At 45.6% G+C, this 21,462-nt stretch overlaps 1 protein-coding gene across 1 annotated transcript in view; it reads right to left on the bottom strand.

The window, feature by feature from the left end:
* COL27A1 (collagen type XXVII alpha 1 chain) overlaps nucleotides 1-15,146 on the bottom strand; it is a 134,108-nt gene extending 118,962 nt beyond the window's left edge. The window contains exons 1-4 of the mRNA XM_068413834.1: nucleotides 15,111-15,146; nucleotides 8,884-8,937; nucleotides 4,173-4,226; nucleotides 2,106-2,159 (exon numbers count right to left, since the gene is read on the bottom strand). Of these exons, the coding sequence (XP_068269935.1) occupies nucleotides 2,106-2,159; nucleotides 4,173-4,226; nucleotides 8,884-8,937; nucleotides 15,111-15,146 (198 nt within the window). The remainder of the gene's footprint in view (nucleotides 1-2,105; nucleotides 2,160-4,172; nucleotides 4,227-8,883; nucleotides 8,938-15,110) is intronic.
* Nucleotides 15,147-21,462: the final 6,316 nt, after the last annotated feature.

Here is a 21,462-nt window from a genome sequence, read left to right as displayed (position 1 = left end):
TAGGCACCAGAGGGAAGGGCAGAGTGGGCAGCCAGGTCCTGCCACCACTCCTGAGAACTGCTGGTCAGCAAAAGCAACGGTAGCGCTGCGTGGAGAGGATGAGAATTACATCTGCTTGAGAGGCAGTTTCATATACTCGTAGATGGGTGCAGACGAAATGCCTTTGGGGGTGCTCTGGGATCACAGTCTCCAGTCCTACAGAGAGCAAAGGTCTGCATCCACAGGGCAGGCACTGTGGTGTGAGCCGTGCTATCCAAACCCAGATGCTGCTTGGTTGTGGCTCCAGCTCATGCTGCTGAGCCAGTTGTTTCATTTAGTGGGAAAAGGCTTTTGTTTCCCCTGGTGAAATATTTTGCCTATTTGAAAGTTTCTACATGGTGTTTTCAGATCAAAGCCCTCAGAGCTCTTTTCACAGTCCGTCCGTGGAGTGAGCAGGAGGGATGTCCATTTCCAAGGCGTTGCTGTTTTCTGGTAGCCAAGATGTGTTGCCCACCTTCAGCCAAACACCAGCATATTTTCACTGGGAGAATGCCAGCAGGGAATCCAGATAAAAAAAGACTTTTTTCCAAACATTTCTCCAACAGCTGTAAATTTTTTCTTAATGCAGGATGCTAATAAAAGCCAGGTTACACCAAAACCACCGCCAGACTAGTGCTACTGGGAGGTGTTTTTTTTAAGCTGCACCAAAGGAAAAATTTCAGCATCCAACTTGCTCATTACAGTAAGAAACAGAAGCAAACCCCTGCCTTCACCCTGTCCTGGGGGAGCTGCAATCAGAAGTGAAGGCCATGTGCTGGACGCAGGAATGTTTGTTCAATCTCCTATTCCTTCTCTCCTTTTTCCACTATGAGTTCTTGCACTCCTGACATTGCATTTTGCTGATCGTAACCACAAGGTTTTGTTTTATGAGCTGTTATACCAGGAATATGGTATTCTTTGCACCCTATTTGTTAGAACTTGTTTGTGACAGCAAAAGATCAGTAATTAATCACTCTACTGCTCCTAGCTCCACACAGCACTCCAAGCATGACCAGCCTTGGGAGCAGAAAAATGAACCCAGCCCCTACTCTTGGCAATTTGATGCCCATGTAAAGCATAAAAACAAACAATCACGGAGAGGGAGCATTTCTTTCAGCCTCCTTCACACCTTCTTTCTCTCCCCAGAGTCTTAAAGTATACCTGAGTAGGTGTTTGTGTGCAGCTAATTGGCCTGAAGAACAGTATATCTTCAACAGCCCATTGACTGATGAAGTGATTGAAACAAGACGCTAGGTTTAACTGTTCAGCTTAGCTATGTCAATATTGGCTTGCTGGCGAGTCATGTCTGCTGAGCTATCAAACAGCTCCCTGCAACAGGTCCAGCTTCCACAAAACCAAATCAACTTACCAACACAGCCTGGAAGTGGCAAGTCAACTGAAGTGTCCTTGATATATAAAAGACGTGAGTTCAAGGTATGGACTGCTAAGGTATTGCTGTGCAGACTTGCACGCCCAAGTACAAGCTCACACGCTGCTGCAACATGAAGGCAGCGATGGATCTTGTGCTCTATCCCTACGTATCCTTAGGCATAGGTATGTTGGTGGTGATGTTAATGATGTTGAAACATCAATAGGGAAGCAAATAAAGTAAAACCTGCCTAGTGCTGTCAGTCTCCAAGCAAAATACAGGGAAGGCACACAGATATTTTGTTTGAAATGTGCTTTACCAGGAAAGGCAGTCAAGGTTTCCTTGGAACGTTCTGAATCCAACCTTTGAGTACTGATGCCAGTTATAGATCCATTTAGGTTACATATTGGCTGAACCAGACCTAAATTCAGCTTGCTGATGAAGACCCAGAGTGCAGAGGGATGATGCAGTGCAATGGGACATGGAATACAAAGAAGGAACAGAAATGTGGATCCAGAATTTCATTTCATACTCTTGCATAGTCTTGCTGGTACAACATTCAGGCAGTTTCTTCAGCCCTATGTCCCAGTTTATACACCTACGAAACACACATAAGACTTTTCTACTGGGTACTAGGACTCAATTAAATCACGTAGGCAGCTAGAGGAGAACACTTTAAAATAGTGATCTACTTCATTAGAAAAGAACATACTCCTACCTTTCTACCAGGTGGTCCAGGGAACCCAGTCAAACCAGGTAAGCCCACGTCTCCCTGTAGGAAGCAAGCAAGGTGCATTAAGTTTCAGCAATGTTTTCCCTGTGCCTAGCACACTGACACTGACATTATTTTGCCGACAGTAGCACCCAACTGTTGATATTTCTGGTTCTAATCACAACTCTTCAAAAACTGATTGGATAAGAAGTGTAGATTTAGACATCATCTCTATTAACGAGCTCATATAAATAATAAACCCAGTTAATTAATGGCAGCTGCTGCTAGAGTCCAGCTTTTTGCCAGTAGAATGAATGCTTTTTTTCAATGATCTCATTCAGTCACATACTTCATTTGCCTTTCCATCGGCATCTGAATCGCCAAGGCAAGAAAATTTTAGCTTTTAAATGCAACAACAGGTACCTCCTGCCAGCTCCTGTGATTGTGCTTATACCCTGCTACTGCACTGGCTCAGCCCACAGCTCCAGTTCAGATGGTGCTGATGGTATAATTATTTAACCTGCCTACAGGACATGGATTGAACCTTTGCAGGCTGCTGGTGGGAGGATCTTTTCAGTGACCTGTACTTTTGAAAAGGGATTGCACCACATCCCAGCTGGCATACCCAAATCATCACAGGAATGGAGAAGCACATTGCTGTGAGACCTCTCTAACATCCAATCCATTCACACGAGCCCATTTTGGCCTCCTCTGATTAGGATCAAAAAACCCTTTAGAGTCTGTGCTGTGCCTGCTTACTGAAAATGCATTTGGAGTATCTAGCTTGAAAATTAGGCATCACTCCAAACTCCCGCTGGAAACTCCTTGTTTCTATTACTGCTAACAGGAATAAAGCCTTGTTAACATGAGCTAAAAGTGATCTGGATCTCTCCCTTTCTTACACTGAGCATGCTTGCAAGAAAACACTTCCAGGCTCTGCGGGCGGATGATTTCCACGTGATGCCATTCCGATGTAGCGTACCAGAAATTTGAAAAGGCATCTCATGCTGTTAAGTTAAAAGCATCGTTTCAGACTTAGCCTTCTCAATGTTTTCTAGCGTCACCCTCCATCTTGCACTTGCGTGGCTTGCTGTGCTCCATGGAGGCATCTGGTTTCAAATGAAGGGCCTAAGTTCTTCATGGCTGATGCTTTCTATTAACCGTGCATTTATAGCAAGGCTTATGATGAAAGGAAGAGAACCAGGCTTTTTGCCCCGGACATGAGTTATGAAGTATTGTGCAGGCACCGCTGAAAGAACTAACTGAGGTAGATGTTTTGGAGCCCTGATCGCTCTACTATTCACTTCTAGACTTCTGTGAGGCCTTGTTACCTCAGTGAAAAATCGCTCAGTTGTGAAACAGCAAAAATGGGAGTTGTAATCTACTGAAAAGAATCAGCAGAACTCTGAACCTTAACAATTGCTAAACCCAGAAACCAGCTACGCTTCCCAGTTGTGTGCTTTGTGTTGATAGGAGTAGACCTTAATGGAAAGGCCATTGGTTATCACACAGCAGGGTCCATGTGTTGGCAGTGCAATGGTCTCCCTTTCTCCACCGGCATGACAGCAAGGCTGCTCTCAGAGTATCGATCTGCTGTGGGCTGCGTATGTACCATAAGGCAAAGCACCGTTTCTCAGCTCCTCGGCAAGGGCACCCTTTGCTTTGCCTTCAAGGTTTTCACCGCTTACACTGGGATTGCCTCTTTCTCCTGCTGCATACCCAGAGCTGGCAAGGGGCAGCTGTATCTCATATGCACTAGTTTAAATATCTCGCTTAAGTAGCCACATGCTTGCAGCAGCAGGGACTTAAGTTTGGGCTGCAGATTGTCCATAAAATGGTTAAACATTTGGACAACAAAAAGCTGTGGCAGCACGCGCTTCAGTGCACTGGGGTCAATAGCTCAGCTAACTCTCTTTAGTCCTGAATCCGGGGTCTAAGTCTTAATTTTCAGCCCTAAGTCTACTTGAGGAGCTGTGACGCTTGTGGCTGCAGTACAGACTCCCTTCGTGTGTATGCACAGGGCTTAAAGTGCACTGTGCTCTTGATGCCTGTGCACTCTGGGCAACGTCTTACCTTCTGTCCATTGCGAGATTTTCCAGGCGACAGCCCAGGATCACCTTTCTGACCCTGAAATAAAAAACTTCAATTAACAACATGATCCAAGGACCCAGCCCATAGATGTGGTTCTGCTTCCACTAAGCATCCAAATTAGAAAAACATTTTGGTTTATCTCTGTCCTGCCCCGCCATCCCAAATGTATTAAAGTCCCTGCATATAGCTGTTTTGCTGGGGCTGGTTTTGGTGAGTGATTGCTGCTGCTAAAGCGTTGAGTTTTAAATAGTATTTGACAGTATTAAATTGACTAAAGAAAGGATAACTGGAAGAAGGCAACATCAGGAGTTTTGATACTTATTAGACTAGACAGCTGCGATTTCTTCCTTGTCTACAACTACCATCACAAAAACAATTACCAAGCCTATTACTGTAGCTAAACCATCCTTCTTGACAACTCGCTAGTTGCTGTTGCTTTTTTAACTGTGGGGAACAGATGAAACTGCAGACAAAGTTACACTAATTAGACACTACCAACAGCCAGAGTAATTGTGAGGCTTTCAGGCTGGCAGAAGAAAGAGGCACACTTTATCTTAAGTGGCAGTATTCTTTATTTTCCTTTTCAACAACCGTGATGAGAGAAATTACAATTTAAGACTGTGATCTTCTGAAGAACACAGGCTGGGATTTCAGCAGCATTTGAACATCTAATGCCAGTAGATTCCTTTGAAAATTCCAGTTCAAATTCTTAAAAGGTAGAAAGGTGATGTGTGCATTTAACAGTGTGAGAGACAGAAGCAGGAAAAATAAGAAGACATTTGAAGCATGCCAGTTTCTATTGGCAAGGGAGAGGTAAGGCTTAGCACACGCAGCAGCTTAGATCTGTGTAACATCTCTTCTGGTACAGCTAGGACAGTGGTATCCCAGCATCAGGCACTGGCCATTGCACACCCCTGGGATCATAAACACAACCTCTGTGTGCCACATCAGCAGCACGGGATCCAAAACCAATCACAGGACAGTTGTGAGGGTTCATTAATGCTCATCAAGTAAAGTGCTTGGAGGGAAGGTGAGACCCTACAAAGGATTAATGGTATTTATTAACTGGCATTTCTCATTAGCAGCACAAAGGCCTAGTTATAACTAGCTGAGCAGCTTTTCCATGCAGCCTCACTGCAACTACCTTTGACAGATACTTCCCACCTTGCACAGAGTGTAAATCTCCCTTCTTCTCCTCCACCATCCACCACAAGCTGCGAGGTTCAGGGAGTGAGACTACTTGGCTACGGACTGTAGGGAGCACTGCTGATTCAAGGCAGATGCATCTGTGCAAATTCTGAATGAAGGCTGCCCGGTTTCCAAACACTAAATGAAGTCATGCAGATAATCTTGCTTTGCATGCAGCTGTTATCAGGGCAATTCTCCCACTCTTTGAGCTGCAGAGCAGTCAGTGGGTGCTACGACTGCTTGGAACAGATTAGAGCAGTCCTCAGGATCACAGGGTATTAATTTCTACTCTACAAGATTAATTTACTGCAGCAGGTAGACACACACCACTCTCCCTAAATCTTGCCATGTGCTCACTGCAATGACTTTGAGCCTCTCACATTTTCCCCTGGGAAGCTCCAGATCACATTAGCAAAGACTGTGCTTTGCATCACGGTTCTGCGTTCAACACTGCTGAGACCATCCCGTAGGTGGAGAACTCAGCCACAAGCAGGATCACGTGTCCCCAAGATTAATCAGCAAGGTGGCATCAGGGCCAGAGAGAAGGGATGCCTGGATGCTGAGGGCTGAAATTGTGGATTAATTGCCCAACTCTTCTCTCACAGCAGCCACAACGTGGGAATTAGCCTAAGCCTTGCCCATCACTAAGCCACGGCACCTTGCCCACAAGCTTCTCTCTTTCTCACCCCAACAGACTGAGCACACAGCTTCCTCTTGTAAAGAAATAAATTATTTTCTTCTGTTTTTTCCCTACCTGGGAGAAGTCTAGAGCTGTGCAATTTAAACACCTCAGCTTTGCAATCCCACTAATAGCATTTTAAACATCAGTGAGACAAACTGATGAGCTATCTTGGAGCCAAACCATTCACTAAAAGCAAAATTCAATTTCTCCTAGCTCTATAACAAGAGGTTTATCCAGAGCAGCTAACTAAGCAAACCATACTAACGCCTGATGCCAAAAGCCTCCAGATGAAAGATGCACACCCAACTCTTGTAATGGCTTTCGAAAACACACCCTGTCTGACAGCTAACCCGCCTCCCAACCCCAAATTCTATTAGGGCATCCTCAGAGCTACATCTAATTGTTAGCAAAAATGCCCCTCCTGCCCCCTCAGTAGCTTACAGGTCACACAGCCAGCCACAACCCTAGCCCAGCATATGTCTCCAGCCATTTAAGAGGTTATCTACTATAACCAGTCATCTTATGCAGATGATTGCCTGACCTTATGAGTGCCCTATTAATTCAGCTGATAACAATTATGCTCCCAAGTTACTTCCTAAGTGACAATGACTTGGTGTTAGTCGTTGTTTCCAAGCTGTATCTATCTGGGAAACTTCAGTTTCCTTTCTTAGATTGCTTGTTTTTTCCATGGTATTAACTGCTACCTAGGGAAGACCTAGTTCAGCAGTCACGTCAAAGCTCTCAGCAAGTGAAGTTCTAGTTGGGGCTGCTCTGCCTTGTCGCCCAGGCTGAGCTTTCATGAGTCTATAATTTCAGCCATGGGCTGCATCTGCTGAGAAGAGATCAGGCCCCAGGTGCGGGCTTGTCAAGCCTGGTGAAGGGTAGAGATATTTAAAATGTAAGGAGGGGAAATATCAATTTTTTGTGCAAAGTCCATCTTCTGGGACTGGTGTAACACCAGAGAAATGAAGGGAAGGAGGGAAGTCAAAACTCTGGGTTCTGATATACACCTTCCAAAAAGTGCTTCATATGCAAAGATCTTGCAATCACGGCTTACCAGGCTCTCCTTGCTAGAGGTGAAGTTATGCTCAGGCCAGGGCTGAGCTACAGCTCTCACATCCCATTGCAAACGTAATACTTCTTTTGACAAAGCATCATGTAGAAAAGCCTAATCCTGCAAATGGTGGCTGGACAAAATTAAAATATATAGCACAGACTGATGACACCGTATCTCTGCTGCAGACTATCACAGCTATCCATCCGCTGGGGGCTTCCTGCTGCCAGACTGCACATCAAGATGGAGGAAAAATGCTTACAGGAAGTTTTTATTTCTAGTAGGAGACCAAATGAATACAGATTTTCAGCCAAATGATGATTTCTGACAAGGCATTAGGCTAAAAGTGTTTTTTTTTAAAAAATCCTATAGCATAGAAACATAGTTTGACTCTACATATTGGATCAGGCTGAATTTGCAGGACTGGAAGTTAGATAAAGACTGATTTAACTTATAAAACTCAACAAGTTTGATCTGGAAGTCATTGATGGAGAATAAATGCAGAACACTAAGATGTAGAACTTTTACAGCCTCACTTTTCAGGCCATATAACTACACTTAAGAATTTAAAACAGCTGCTGTTCACCAGCATGTCTCCAGTGCCTAATTTTTAATCATGTAGAGGCAGCATGCCAAGTTTCCAGAATCTTTTTCCCAGAGCATCAATAGTGTTCATAACATCTCTGCCTCCTGATGAGATCATGAAAAGAAAGGGCTCTTGCTTGTACCTTTATGTTTGGCTGAGACATCCTACAGCTTCCTTGGTAGTGAAAATCTCTACTAAGCATTGCCTTTCAAAACTCAACTATTCTTTAGTCCCAGAGAGGTGTTATAAAATATAAATCTATTTCTGTGTAAACAATGACACCAAAACAATCCAAACCAATTTCCCAGGAACTTCAGAGTCTTTAGGTAACACAAAGCCTTATACACAGGAACCAGCTGGGAATTAAAACATCTTTCTGAAGGGTTTTGCAGCACACTGGAGTAGTTCCCCTCTGGAGCTGCATCTGTGCCAAATTCTCATGCAAAGGGAGGAGGTCCGGCTGTGGCGGGGGTGACACCCACCACCAGCTCTCTCCCAGTTGCAGCACCCTGCGAGTACAGGAACGTGTGTAGAGGAGAAAAGAACAAAGCACAGGGCTCCTGGCATTGCAGGAGGGGATCTGTGAGACCTCACGGGAGAGATGAGGACAACTAGAAGGAAGAGATGGGATCAGTTTGGGAGGATTGATGGAGGTCAGGGTTCTCAGAAACTCTGGAGAGGGAAGGAGAGGTGAGGGATTTTCAGGAGGAGGAAGGCACTGGAGGAGGAAGGCAGAGGAAGAAGCCGGGTGCTGCCAGCCCTCCCTGCCCCTGCTGTCCAGACCCCAAGGAGGATGAGTAGGTTGCAAAGTCCAGAGAAGAGAAATGAGAAAGGAAAGAAATCGAGACCTGGTGAGGCCCTGGAGTGGGAGGATTCCACCACCCTCGTCTCAACGTAGCAGTTTGCTCCCTGGCACAGGCGTAGCAGAAGCAGGATCCTAATTAGACAGTCTTTGAAATCAGGGAGAACCAAGAACCGAGGCACACAGCAGGGTCTCTCACAAGCACAGGAAAAGGCTTGGGCTGTGCTGCCGGAGGGCCTGCGTGTGAGCAGAGGGGAGGGGAGCAATGGCTTCAGCTACTCGTCATTTTGTACGGAGCAGGATGAAAAAGCCCATACTTCCCCCACTGGAACGTCCTCTGAGACAGGAAGGCAAGAACTCCTCACGCCAATTAATACTTACTTTCAGGCCTGGCGGGCCAGGTAAGCCAGGGTTTCCGTGGGGACCTGGGGGACCCTAAAAAACACAACAAACACAAAACAAAGCGTCAAAAGGAGTCAGTAGGCATCTGCGTTAGTCCCGGGAGCGGCAGAAAGCCCCAGGCTGTGCTGTGGCCAGACCTCACAGCACTGTACCAGCACCTGCACCCCAGCAGGGAGAGAGCCCCGACGGGGCCCTCGGAGTGTTGAAACTTGGCTGCCAGTTCCCACCTACCTCCACAGAAGGCAACGTGTTTGTCACCACAAGATATGTCATGACAACAAGATGATTTGGGTACACCAAATATTCCACAACCAGGAACAGAAACTACATTGGGGTCAGGGTAGTCAAAGCTCTGCAAGGAGGGCCAGCAGAAAGGGATGGAGGTAGGCAGAGGGCAGTGGATGCGTGGCAGGGTGTTAACGATTATTGTGGCCAAATGAAAGAGAGCACAACTAATTACTAAAGGGAAATTTTAAATTGTTCAGCTATTTGAGACAAACTAATTTCCCCAGAAATGAGATTTTTGCCTTTAGAAAGAGAATAAGAAAGAAATTACCTTTAGAAAGAGGTAAGCCTCTGTTTAAACCATTTAAATCTATATTTCTGCATAGGTGTCACAACCCAATGACACTGTCAGAGTATCTACCTCAGATCACATCCAGCAGTATCTCCTTTTGCATCATATTTTAAACCACCCTGCATATTTTCCGAAGACTATTTAAGGAGTTATCTGGAATAAGCAGCTAAGAATAGTTTACCCTGGGATTGTATACAGCACAGAAGATCTGTTAACCTTTCAGGCAGAAGTAATAACAATTCTAAGCCCTCTTGAACACGTTCCTGGGAGATGAAACAACCTGAAGATTCAATTCCAAGGGCCCCTGTTCTGCCAAGACTGTGTGTGAGCTGTACACTACCATGAGCAGCCCTTTAATGTACCCTCTAGTTAGAAGGAGTACAGGCTAGGGGATAAAAAGCCACTCACACTTTCTCAGTAAGCTGTAGTATTTCCGATGAGCTCTTCAGCATGTGTGGGGCCAAAATCTTCAGGGTCTGATTTCCAAGGAAAATCACTGCAGTTAAACAGGCAGCTGCCATCCAAGTTCAGTGCCCTTGCTCTCTTTTGAGAGAACATCAGTGTGCTAATGTCTATTCAAGTTTTATTTTTACTACACTGTAATAGAAAATAATGGCTTTTTTTTTTATTTAGCTATTGTATCTTGTGGTATAGACAGTTGTTGAGTGCTCAGTGCCATTTCACAACACGTGCTGCTCTGCTGTTAGAGGATGTTCAATTAAAAGGCCAAGGCTGCATTTTTCAAATGGCATTTTTTACCCAAATAAATTTAATGTCCCATTCTTAATTTTCTCCCAAATTTTCAGCCTGAAATTCTCCCATAGTTTAGCTTGGCTGCAAATTTCCAATGAAACTGAAACAACTTTAATTAAAATAAAGGTGTTTGAGTATCAACTGGTAATTTGAAAACACATATAGCTGCTGTAACCAGAACAGTCTTAAATAAATTCATCTTCCCAGCAAACTATGGCATCATCTGTTCACTTCATTGGGTGGGACACTGAAACAGAGACTTAATGTGCTGCTTAAGGTAATTCAACAAGTCTGTGGTAGCAAAAACACTTCAACCCAAGTCTTCCAAGACTCAAATATGTATGAAAATTAATATTAAGTGACAGAAATCAGAACAGTAAAGTCTCTGAAAAAGATGAGTTCCTAAAAAGCTCTTACATGTAAGCAATTATCTAGGTAGCTCTGAACAGGGTTGATAAATCCAGACTGCTGCTAGATTTGAGGGAATTCAGCTGTTATTCAACTTCGGAGTCAGGCAGCTTGGCTCAAAGCCCATTTCAGTGCAGTTAGTTGAAATCTGTGCTCCACCATAGCCTAGGGCAGGCTTCAAACAGTGTCAGACTGGAGAGAACAGCACGGTTTGGTGCGACTCCTGGCTGAAAACGATGGTTTCCAGGAGGAAACCTGGAACGCAGGAAGCTCAGCTGCTGATCACGAGCTCCTGGATAAGAGACTAATCACACCTTCAGCAAAATTTGGTGCAGGCTCTTCCAGAGCTAAACCAAAGCACAGCAACATAATCATAAAAAGCCTTAACCAAAAGGAGGGAAGAAGGGAGAAAGAATCTAGTCCCGGTATCCAGTGACAAAACATACGATTATGAAAAACACTGGCTCTTGACATAAGATGGAGCCTTTACCACTGAATTCAGTGAGACTCATAGCGTGTAACCCAGGCAAAGGAAGGTCAGAAACTCATCCTGTTCCCAAAGATTAATGTGGTCTTATCCTAGTGAGAAGTGGCCACATCCTGCTGATGAAGTGACAGTGGGAAGTCCAGTGTGGCACACAAGAAACTGCTGTAACCAAGTCTGGGGCTTGTGCTAGACTGCTCTTGTAACCGTGGAGAGAAAAGGGCGTAGTCTGGCAGTAGTCCTAAAAATGGTAAAAAAATAACTGATCTTGATGTGTTCCAACACGGTTAGTCCTGAATCTGCGATTACACCCACATTCTTGGCAGAAGAGGAAGATGCGGTGTGGTACAGTTAGACGGGCTGAGTAACAAAAGGTACAGGACAGCATCCGCCTCGGGAGCTGTTAGCAATACAAAATCTGAACGGGCAGGCCTTACAAATTAATCCATGCACCAATCTGTGAGCCCCAATAACAGTCATCATGCCCTCAAGCTACCCGCCCTTGTTTTATTAAACCTAGTCCAATGTTCATTCCTCTTCTACTGCGCCCAGCAGAATTACCCATCTCTAACCAGTGCTCCCAGAAACAGCCCTCTCTTCATGGAGAAGCAGTTCAGGGGTTAATTGCTATATTTTACTCATGCTATCCTGGATTTAATTCAATTTCCCACTCGTATCTAGAAATTGGGATTCTCCTAAATGTATTTATCATCAATACATTAGTTTTGCTCCTCTTTTCTACACACAGGATGGGACAATGCTGAAATGACTGAATAAAAAAAATTCCACAGCACGTATTACTATTTGCACGCGTGCCTGTTTACCCCCCCGCTTTGGCTCCCTTATAACTGCTGAAACAATCCAACCTAGTGGCAAGCAAACTTGCATCTGAAATCTTCCAAGCCTTGCACCAGAAATTCCACGGAAAATTTTACCATGGGACAGCAGCAGCCCAAGGCTCAGTGGCACGAAGACCAGAACAATCCCTGAATGTGTTCTCCAAATGAAGGGGGGGTTTCCCAAAGGTGATGGGTTTGTAATCACTCTGGAATGTCTTTTACGTGAACGATGCCACTTGAGAACTACACTGTGCCATCCAGTTCATCTCGGTGACGCGCCTGGAGATGGGACCCTGCTCACAGAAGAGCTTTTATGTGTCCTGGTTCACAGCCTGCAAAAATTAACAAAAGTGTAACTGTGTGCGGCTCCCCCCATCCCTCCAGCATTCACAAGGAGGGAAAAAAGTCCTCCCAACTCCTGCTAAATGCTAGAAAGCCTCAGTCAGAGGAATGACCACTCATTCAAAACTCATTATGTCTTGGGGTTTCACTGTGTAAAGCAACTCTTCTTCTCCTGACCTACAGATCCCACTCTGACCTCTGGCTTGCTGAAAAATGAGCTAAATATTTGAAGTGAAGCCAAACAAACTGTTTCTTTAAACACCACTTTTCAGAAATTGGAAAATCTTCCTAATGGAATGAGGATACCGGGGAACCTCTACAGCTGAGTAAGTTCTTGCTTGTTTTAGGAGGGAAGCCCTGCATTTTGAAGGAAAGGGAGATTTTTTGCAACCACAGACCAAATGTAACAGGGACATGTTACACTGGGACCCTGCAATCTTTCAGGCCGCTGAGGTTCACAGGAGGATGGCAAGAGCACCCCCAAAGCATCAGCGAGTACATATATCTTTTCTTCACCCATCCATTTGGATTTCTCCTGTATTTTTCAGAGAGGTTAAAAGAAACAAGAGCAATTGCAGCATGCCAGGATTTTTATTCCCAATTCTGTCTTTGACCTGCTGCGTGGACATGGGTAAAACACTCCGCTTGTACCTGAGTTTGCTGCAGTGGGACCTGGATTCCTAAATAATTCAAGTGTTTTGGAAAGTTTGACCATAGTTCTGCTCTTGCTGTCCTGGGAGTGAAGCCAACAACCAGACTCCCGTTTGTCACGTGTTGGCTTGCTGTCTCCTTCACGTAGGAGGGGGACAGATAACCAGGGTTGACCTAGCGCTCGTCTGGAAGGCAGCATTTAAGACCAAGCATCATGGTTCACAGTACTTTTCTGCAGACCTGGTTAAATCATGGGTAGTTTGCTGGTCTAACTATATCAGTGAGGACTGCAATGAGTAACAAGTTATCAACATAGATGTGCTGGCAAAAGCTCCTCACGCAGACAGCCTGGGAGTGAAGCTAATCGAGTCCTGGGTGAGGCAGGAATAAGCTACAATGGCGCAGAAGTTATTGCTCTGCCGGGAGCCCTTTGTTGACAGATACTTGTAGAGCTTGTTAGCACAGCTCTGCTAGCAAAACCCCGGCACAGCCACTGCCTCCCCACTAAACCTTGGTGTTTGAAGAAATGCAAAGGTCACCTGCAGAAGTGAAGCGCAGCACACATCGCTTGCCCAGAACCGCTCTGTGTGGGTTGCTGTGCACGTACCCGAGTGCCGCCGCTCACACACACAACTGCAGAAGAGGTTTCATGCAGTTGAAACCTCCGTTCCAACCACACACCCATCAAAGAGCCTCCACATCGCAGAAACGTGGGGAATCCCTTCATTGCTAAACCCGCCATTCCCTTCAAGAGGCACCTCAGATCCTACACAGACACTTGCCAAGGAACGTGGCACATCCATTCGAGGAGAAGCGGCGTGGACAGATCTCTTGCTTATACCTCAAATTCTTTAATGAAGATGTAAAAGCTGAAAACAATCCTAGCTGGGCACAGAGAGAAAACCTTCCTGCAAAGTGCACGTGACCAATACAGCAGTATCTACACAGGTTTGAAGAGCTCCAGAGAAAGTGTAATTAGCCATCATTTCCAGTCCTCAGAACCACAACATTTTGACTCCTTTCCCTTGGAGTCCCTTAGGCAATAAAAAGAAGAAGAAACACTCAGCTTTCATTTGTTATATACCTCTCCCTTCATAGTTGCAGAGAGTAGAGCATAGGTATAGTCTGAATCTGGCTCAATGTGTCCCTGATGCTGAGTGATAGGGTGTAAAATTAATTCCACGCTCCTAAAATGGGGATTGGCTTTTAAAAAATCAAGAAATTGTCATTTTCAAGACGACTGCCACTACGCACTTAGCTGCCCTGCCTGGGGTTGCACTTGAATGCTGAGATGCGTCCTGAACACAACCTCTTCTAAGCTTTTACAAAGACTGGCATTTGTTATCGCAAACAAGGCGGCATTGCTTACATGGAAGAGCAACATTCAGACTGTACAGGCAAGTCGAACGATACTTATCTGCTGGAAACAAGGAGACACGATCACGGGATCAGCCAGCTTTTCGTACAAACTGTCCCTGACCGCAATCTCACCCTCAAAGCAAAAGCTAATCACAGCTTTCATTTTACCCTCAGCAATACGGGGGGAGAAAGGGAAATAAAACAGAGACAATATAGAATTCAAAGGAGTGGAAATACTGCGCTACATCAGCACGAGAGCCACTTCACGGGCTTCACAGCTACAGAAGGTCATGAGTCAAACGCTGCAACTAGATTTTCAAATGAGCCACGTAATTGTATAAGCATTAATAACATAGAAATCATGCAAGCTCCAACAAGGGCAATTATGTCTCATGCTCTAGGCCATAAACTGCATTGGTGACAAGAAAAATCCTTCCTTTCCCCTGGCATCGAGCACTGCAAAGTTGCATGCAACAGCCCCCTCCTCTCAGGAGCTCTAATCTTGGGCTGGAGCCTCATGGGACACCTCATGGGTTACTCATGGGCCAGGCTGGTGTGAGAACTGTGTGGCTGCTTTGTCTGAGGATCAGGTTAGGAGAGGTAGAACATAACCCCTGCAGTATTGCACATTTATTTTTAAGGCTCATGAACAACAAAAGCAAAAGACGTAAGAATTCCCCTAAGCCTGTCTTAGTTTCTGGCAGCTCATCTTCTTTGCAATGAAATCCTTAAACCCCAAAGAGCCACAAGAAAAAAAATACTAGAAACACGTTGCAAAGTCAAAACAACTTACAGAGCAGTTCTGTCTCCAGTGCTCCAGGCCAGACATTTACAGAGTGACCCTTTTGCCACCTCCCAAAATTAGCACAGCCTCTTTGCTGAGGTCTGAGCCAAGCCAGGCTCAGCTGTGCTGAGCACTTCCTAACTGGGAATCCTTTCCTGGGCCGATTCTCAGCACCTCTGGCAGAGACTGAGCTCAGAAACCTTTTGTTGCTTATTGTCTTTCAGGGGATCATCTTAAATATAGGCTGGAGTATGCCACAGCTGGGGAATAACACACAAAGTTATGACATGGCTTCCACAATGCTTTTTTCTTCAGAAAAACTCAAGTTTTGGTAGGTAGTGGAATTCAGATGTAGAGCTGGAATTTGGTCACTCACATAGCAGACAGGGGATGCAGCTGGGGTCTCCAGACATGGAGACTAGTTTGCACACCACAGGATTGCAAGAAGTAACACCAAACACCTCTCTCCTGAGTAATGAGCTGGGGTAAGAACAAACTTTCAGCCTTAATGGGGACTTGCTAAGAACTGCAAACTCCGGGCAATTTGCTGATGTGGTTGCTGCTCAGGTGTTTGTAAACAGAAGACATCAGGGCTGTACAACCAGTCGTACTAATGTTTCACTAAAGAATATATCTATTGTGGAAAAGATTGTTCCATCCATAAAACACGTGAGCCTGGTGCTATCTAGCGCCTCACACTTATGGCCCAAATCAGTATTCAGGTCTGTCGAATATCCACGCCCAGGGTGCAGGGGGTCCTGCAGACCTTGTGGGATTTACTGTCGTAAAAAGAAGCTACATTTATCTTTACTGGTGACTGCAAGATCTCACAGGACTGTAACAAGCGTCCTCAGGGACCGCACAGCCTTCCAGCTCTTAGCCTCTTGGTTGTTCTTTAAAGACATTACATGGGGTTGAGTTTTAGCCAAGTATGTTTGAGGAAATCTCCCTCTGCTGCCAGGCCAGGATGCTGCCTGGATCACAGATCCAAATATTCCCTCCTTCCAGCCTCAGACACTCGCATCTTTTGATTCCCAACCCACATCAGTTCAGCGCTCAGGAAATGGGCTCCATGACCGTACCTTGTGGGACAGCACCTTGCTACCATAAAAACAGTGCCAAGTTAACTGTATCCAGGTCAGGCATGTTGCCCAGCTTTGGGAGACTACTTCTGCAGCAGGCCAATGCAGAAAGCTTTTCTCACAGCTAGCTGCAGCACTCAGCACCAAATGTTTCCTCAGTATAGCACTCAATGTTCAAAGATCTGCATCAGAATTTAATGTAGGGAGGAAGAAATTCAGGAATTTGCAATTGATCTCGTAGAACTGCTCAGACATTTTGCTCTAGATCCTGAAAAGGAGTCAGAGAGCAGGTCTCAGTCTGTAGAACATAAAAGCTCATCCTTGTGTGTTGAGTCCTTAGTCCTAGACCATGGTCTCATTAGTGAAGGCACAATGACAGTGAAGGACTTCAAAGGAAGCAATTTGGGAAGCTGGGGAGAGTGAAGGGCAAAGCAAAAAGCAGCCAAAGCTAACATTCAGCACTGGGTTTGCAAGAAGGAACGGATACTGGAAACAAAATGAGACAGACAGAGCTCATTCTTCTGATAGCCATTTGGAAACATTCCTCCCCAGCCTTTGCTGATGCCAAACCTTAGCTCAGGGAGGCTGCAAATCACCGGTGTGGCCTCCTGAAAACCTTTAACAGGGAGTGAGAGAAAGGAGGAAGGCCAGACCCCAACAGTGGGGCTTGAAGCAATCATTACTCAGCCATAGGAACATACAACAGCCCTTGGAACAGCAGGACAGGCAAACACAAGTACAAATGGAGAGAAATTTTTAAACCACTTACTCGGGAACCTCTCTTGCCAGGTGGTCCTGGTAAGCCTGGCAGACCTGGTGGACCCTAGAAAAATAAAAATAAGTATTAACGACAGTTCTGTAACAGGATGGTGCTCCTGACAGTATTTCAGGGAGACCCATAATACAACCATTTGGAGGAGACCTGAGCAGAAGGGCCAGTTACAACACCACGGCCAGAATTTCCCTTCCACTTATGTTATTACCATAAAGGGATAAGAGCCATGCACCATAACACCTGCAGAAGCATATATTCCCATAGAGAGAGAGCGTTCACATGTTTGTGCTGGGGACAGCTGGGTTTCACGCTTCCAGTTTCCCAGACCCATGCTGTAACACAAGGGTAACACAACTGTCTCGCAGCTTCGGAGTTTCCTGCTACGTGCTAGCACACAACAGAAGTAACGTGTTAGCACCTTGGCGAGGGAGGAACATGGTGTCTTGTAATATATACCAGCTGAGGACGGATAGTTCTTGGTATTGTAGGTTCCTACATGACTTGCAACATAATCACATCCCAGCACTTCATATTTTAAAGCAGAGTGTTATAAAATGTAATAAAATTGGTGTCAATAGTGGAAATCCTTAAATACAGCTCTGTAATATAGGAGAGGTCAGCTCATACATGTCAGAGTAATGGGGGTTCTTGGAAGAGGGTGAGAACAAAGTGGAGATATCAGGTGCCCAGCTGTGCGCTGATCTGAAACAGGTGAGGAAAAAATACTTAACCACTGAGGTTTGAACTCCTTTGAATTTATTCATTTATTTATTCATTTTTTCAATGGACTGGAGAATTCAGATTTCTGGAGAGCCATCTGAAACTCCTCATAATTCCTCAAAGCTTCTTTTCCCCCAAGGCAAACATGTCTAACAAGAATAACTGTTAATTAAAGCGTCTCCCAGAGGATTTATATTCTAGTAGCTCGTTACAAAAGACAAGTTCTCACTGCATCCAGGAGAGAGAGATCCAGAGCAGCAGACTGAAGGATGTTTGGAAGGCAGCCTAAGGTCTCCCACTGCGTGGCGGGACAGCAGGTCCCAGGAACGCTCCGTGGGGAAGAGGGGTGCATCGCAGGGAGTGGGTGCAGCACAAGCCCCACGGCCGCACCCTGGCCCCAGCACGGCCTCGCTCCCTGCCCACAGGGACATCTCTGTAGGACCCCACGGGCACGACCGCCCCGAGCAGAGCCTGCTGCAAGGCTGACCCTGTTGCTGCTGAAGGATTGCCAGGCAGAACTGCTCAGGCTCCACAGCCTGTTACTGGCCTTGAGGAAGAGTGAAAAGTTCATGATCTCTAATGTAGTTTTCAGGAGTCATCAAGTGCATGATTTAGTAACAAAAACAAACCCTGGAGATCTCTACCCTGAATCTCATGCCCAGGATAAGATTTTCAACAGAGAAAACCTGCCTGAACCATATAGGTAACTGATGAATAAACACTCCCTTAATATTACCAACCCTCCTATACATAAGCAGCAAATTAATTAGTATAAAAGAGATCTTTTAAAAAAGCCAAACTTGGTACAGTACAAAAAAAGTCAGGGGGAGGAGTAAGCAAAACCCAGGTAGGTCTCTCTGTGCTACTAATTTGTCAGGACATCAAATAAATCATAACGTATTTTTATTCTGTAGTTATTTCTCTCTGTAGTAAAGATGACAAGAAAAAGATTGTTTTAAAAGTGTAAAAGTCTACACAGCTTAGAATAACTAAGGCCCCATACTCAGACACACAGGGATGGACTTTACCACCGTGTCACTCACTGCTGCTACCCAACACTGCTGCCTGTCCTGGAGATCTCCAGTCTCTATAGCCTGGGACACTTCATCTGACCCCTTTGCAAGTTGCTTATTGCTGGCTAACACAGTATTACTGGTCCTTGTATTAACAACCCTCATTGATACAGCTGACCCTCATTGTAGCAATACACACGGCATTTTAACCTGCCATTGTGCCAGCTCAGGGCCCCGTGCATAATGCAATTATACAGCTGTGTAAATAGACACATGATTGTAGGGTTTTTTAAGCCTCGTGTATAATTGTGCTCCAGAATCCAAGCTTTTATTAAAAAAATCCCCTTGCCCTTTGAGTTGGGAAGATAACTATCAAAACATGAATCCAATGCAACTGATGCAGCGACAGTTAATAGATTCATTCAAGTCCTTAACCTCTTCTCCATCAAAACCCATCCCCATTTACCCCTAGAAGGAGAAGTAAAAGAGACGATGCAACTGTCCAAGAACCGCGTTCCACGTGTACCAGAATTGAGGTGACCTTTTCCACCTTCCTGCTAATAGCAGCTGCAATTGTACTTGGCCACTTGAGTGAAAACATTCTCCAAAAACGTGGGCTGCTCAGAATAAACTGAAGCTAATGTAAAAATAAGGAGAGAGTTAATACCTGCCCTGGAGTAGGAATATGGAGTTAAGGGAAAGGCATATAGCTGGAACAGCACAGAAAGAGCAGTACATGAATCAGGAGTCCCTGTCACTTTGGTTTGGTTTAATTTGCCTTTCCTTCAGCCTTTTTTCCCCCTCTCCTGAAGGGTAAGAGGAATAAGGTGACTGTAGGATGTGTGGCTAAAAGTTGTCAGCCACTACGGTAACTGCATAAGGCAAGAGTGTGACCACATACAAACTGGAAGCAAGCCAAAGTAGGAGAGGACTGGGGTAGCTGGATGAACACTGGTAGTTGTGAAACACGACGCACTGCAAGACCACCTTCCAGCTTCTCACCTGGTTCCTTGGTAGTTGGATTGGATGGGACATGTACTGTGCCTTCCTAGCGACTCACTTCTCCTCCACCCTGTGCCCTACACATATGCCTCTGTATCATCTAGCTCAAGTTCTCCAACAAGAGGCCCCCATCAGACAGCTGGCTTTGCGTGGGAGAGCAATACTGGAATACACATGAAGATAAACACACATCCACAGAGGCAGCCAGTGAAGAATAAGACTGGATCAGGGCCCAGCTACTTACAGATGATGGATGTAATCCCACTTGAAATGCAAGACATGGAGAGTAAGAGGGGTCTATCAACGGGCCACCACGCAGCAAGCTGCGAAGGGTCTGCCTGGAGGTACCGCCCATGGAGTCCCTACGCTCATCAGAGACATCTCCACCTAATGCAGGGAAGAGTTAAATTGATCACCCAGAGCCTGTGTGGACCTTTCCCTTGTACCCTTTAGAGCATCCCTGGGGAATTCCATAGGGAGCAGTGTGAAGTGCTCGGAGAAGCAGGAAGGTTTCCTTTTCCTGGCAGCTGGAGGAAGATATCGCTTCTCTGCTCCTGCCCTCCCACTGCAGGGACGCCCCATGAGATCGGCAGAGCTGACAGCCTCCTGCAGCGAGCTACCGTTCCGAGCACTTCGGTTCTTGTCTCTCTGGCTTCTTGCCTGCTCCTTTCTGCAAACTGATGGCAGAGAACACATGCCCTGTTATCACACAAAGCAAAATCAGAGATCAAGGAGAAACGTGGCAGAAGCAGATACTCTCTCTTCTCCAGCCAAACAGCTGAATTGTTAACCAGCCCGAGCAGTTCTGTGAAGGAGCTAATGGCAGCCACATAAAAGTTTAACCCTTCTCAGTTTCCCACGGTAGCATTAGCAACGATAACTGATCCCACCAACTGATTATAGGATTTATTCTAAGCTGCTGCTGGGAAACTTTCTGGCTCAAAGGGGACTTTCTTCCTTAACTTTTTGAGCTTCAAATTGCAAATGGAAAATTAAGCTAAGTTGTCTGAAAGGGAAATACATTGGACCCTGAGGACGAGAGAAATCTCACCATTTCCTCTTGCTGTCAAGATCAGCCAGCTCATACCTCTGCCTCTCCCACATCGTGACCCTCCTCACGCTGCCTCCTCTGCCTGTGGCCGTGCCACTGGGAGCTGGGTGTCTTCAGATCTCAAACCCTGAGCAAGGTTGAACCTGTTTGGAGAGGCCTTCAAGGAAAGCACTGTCCGTACAGGAGCGGGTGCTGGTGATTTGGGAAATGACTCGCTTCCTTTTGAATGACTACTGAATCAACTTGCTCAGATAGCAAAGTACTCATTTCCCCAGGGGCAAGTACTCAGCCTAGTAGCAAAGAGCTGACAATTATCCAGGACATAATTCAGCTCATATTCCAGTGTACGCTGATAGACTGACACAACTACATTTTAGGGTCTCTCCGATGTACTGCTGCCTCCCCTGTTCTCTACCCCTGCCCAGCATCAGTGGCACAGTTCTCCTTTATCCCAGAAATGGTTGCATTTCAGAGGTGGGCATCGTGCACTGTGCAAAACACTGCAAGGGCTGCAGAAAGAATGTTCTTCTTTCTCAGATGCTAATGTGGTAAAACCCAACTTAAAAGGGAGTTCAGAAAATGCATCAAAAGCTTCTCCTCATGTTGGCATCAAGTTCTGAGCAGTGACGTTACCCCTGCAGACAGAGAACCTGACTTGTTTTCTTCCTGGAGGAGGATGAGGCATATTTCACAGGCAAGGCCACTGCCACAAATCCAC

Source organism: Nyctibius grandis, chromosome 16 (assembly GCF_013368605.1).
Source record: "Nyctibius grandis isolate bNycGra1 chromosome 16, bNycGra1.pri, whole genome shotgun sequence".
Taxonomy (NCBI): domain Eukaryota; kingdom Metazoa; phylum Chordata; class Aves; order Nyctibiiformes; family Nyctibiidae; genus Nyctibius; species Nyctibius grandis.
This window is presented reverse-complemented; position numbering and strand designations above follow the sequence as displayed.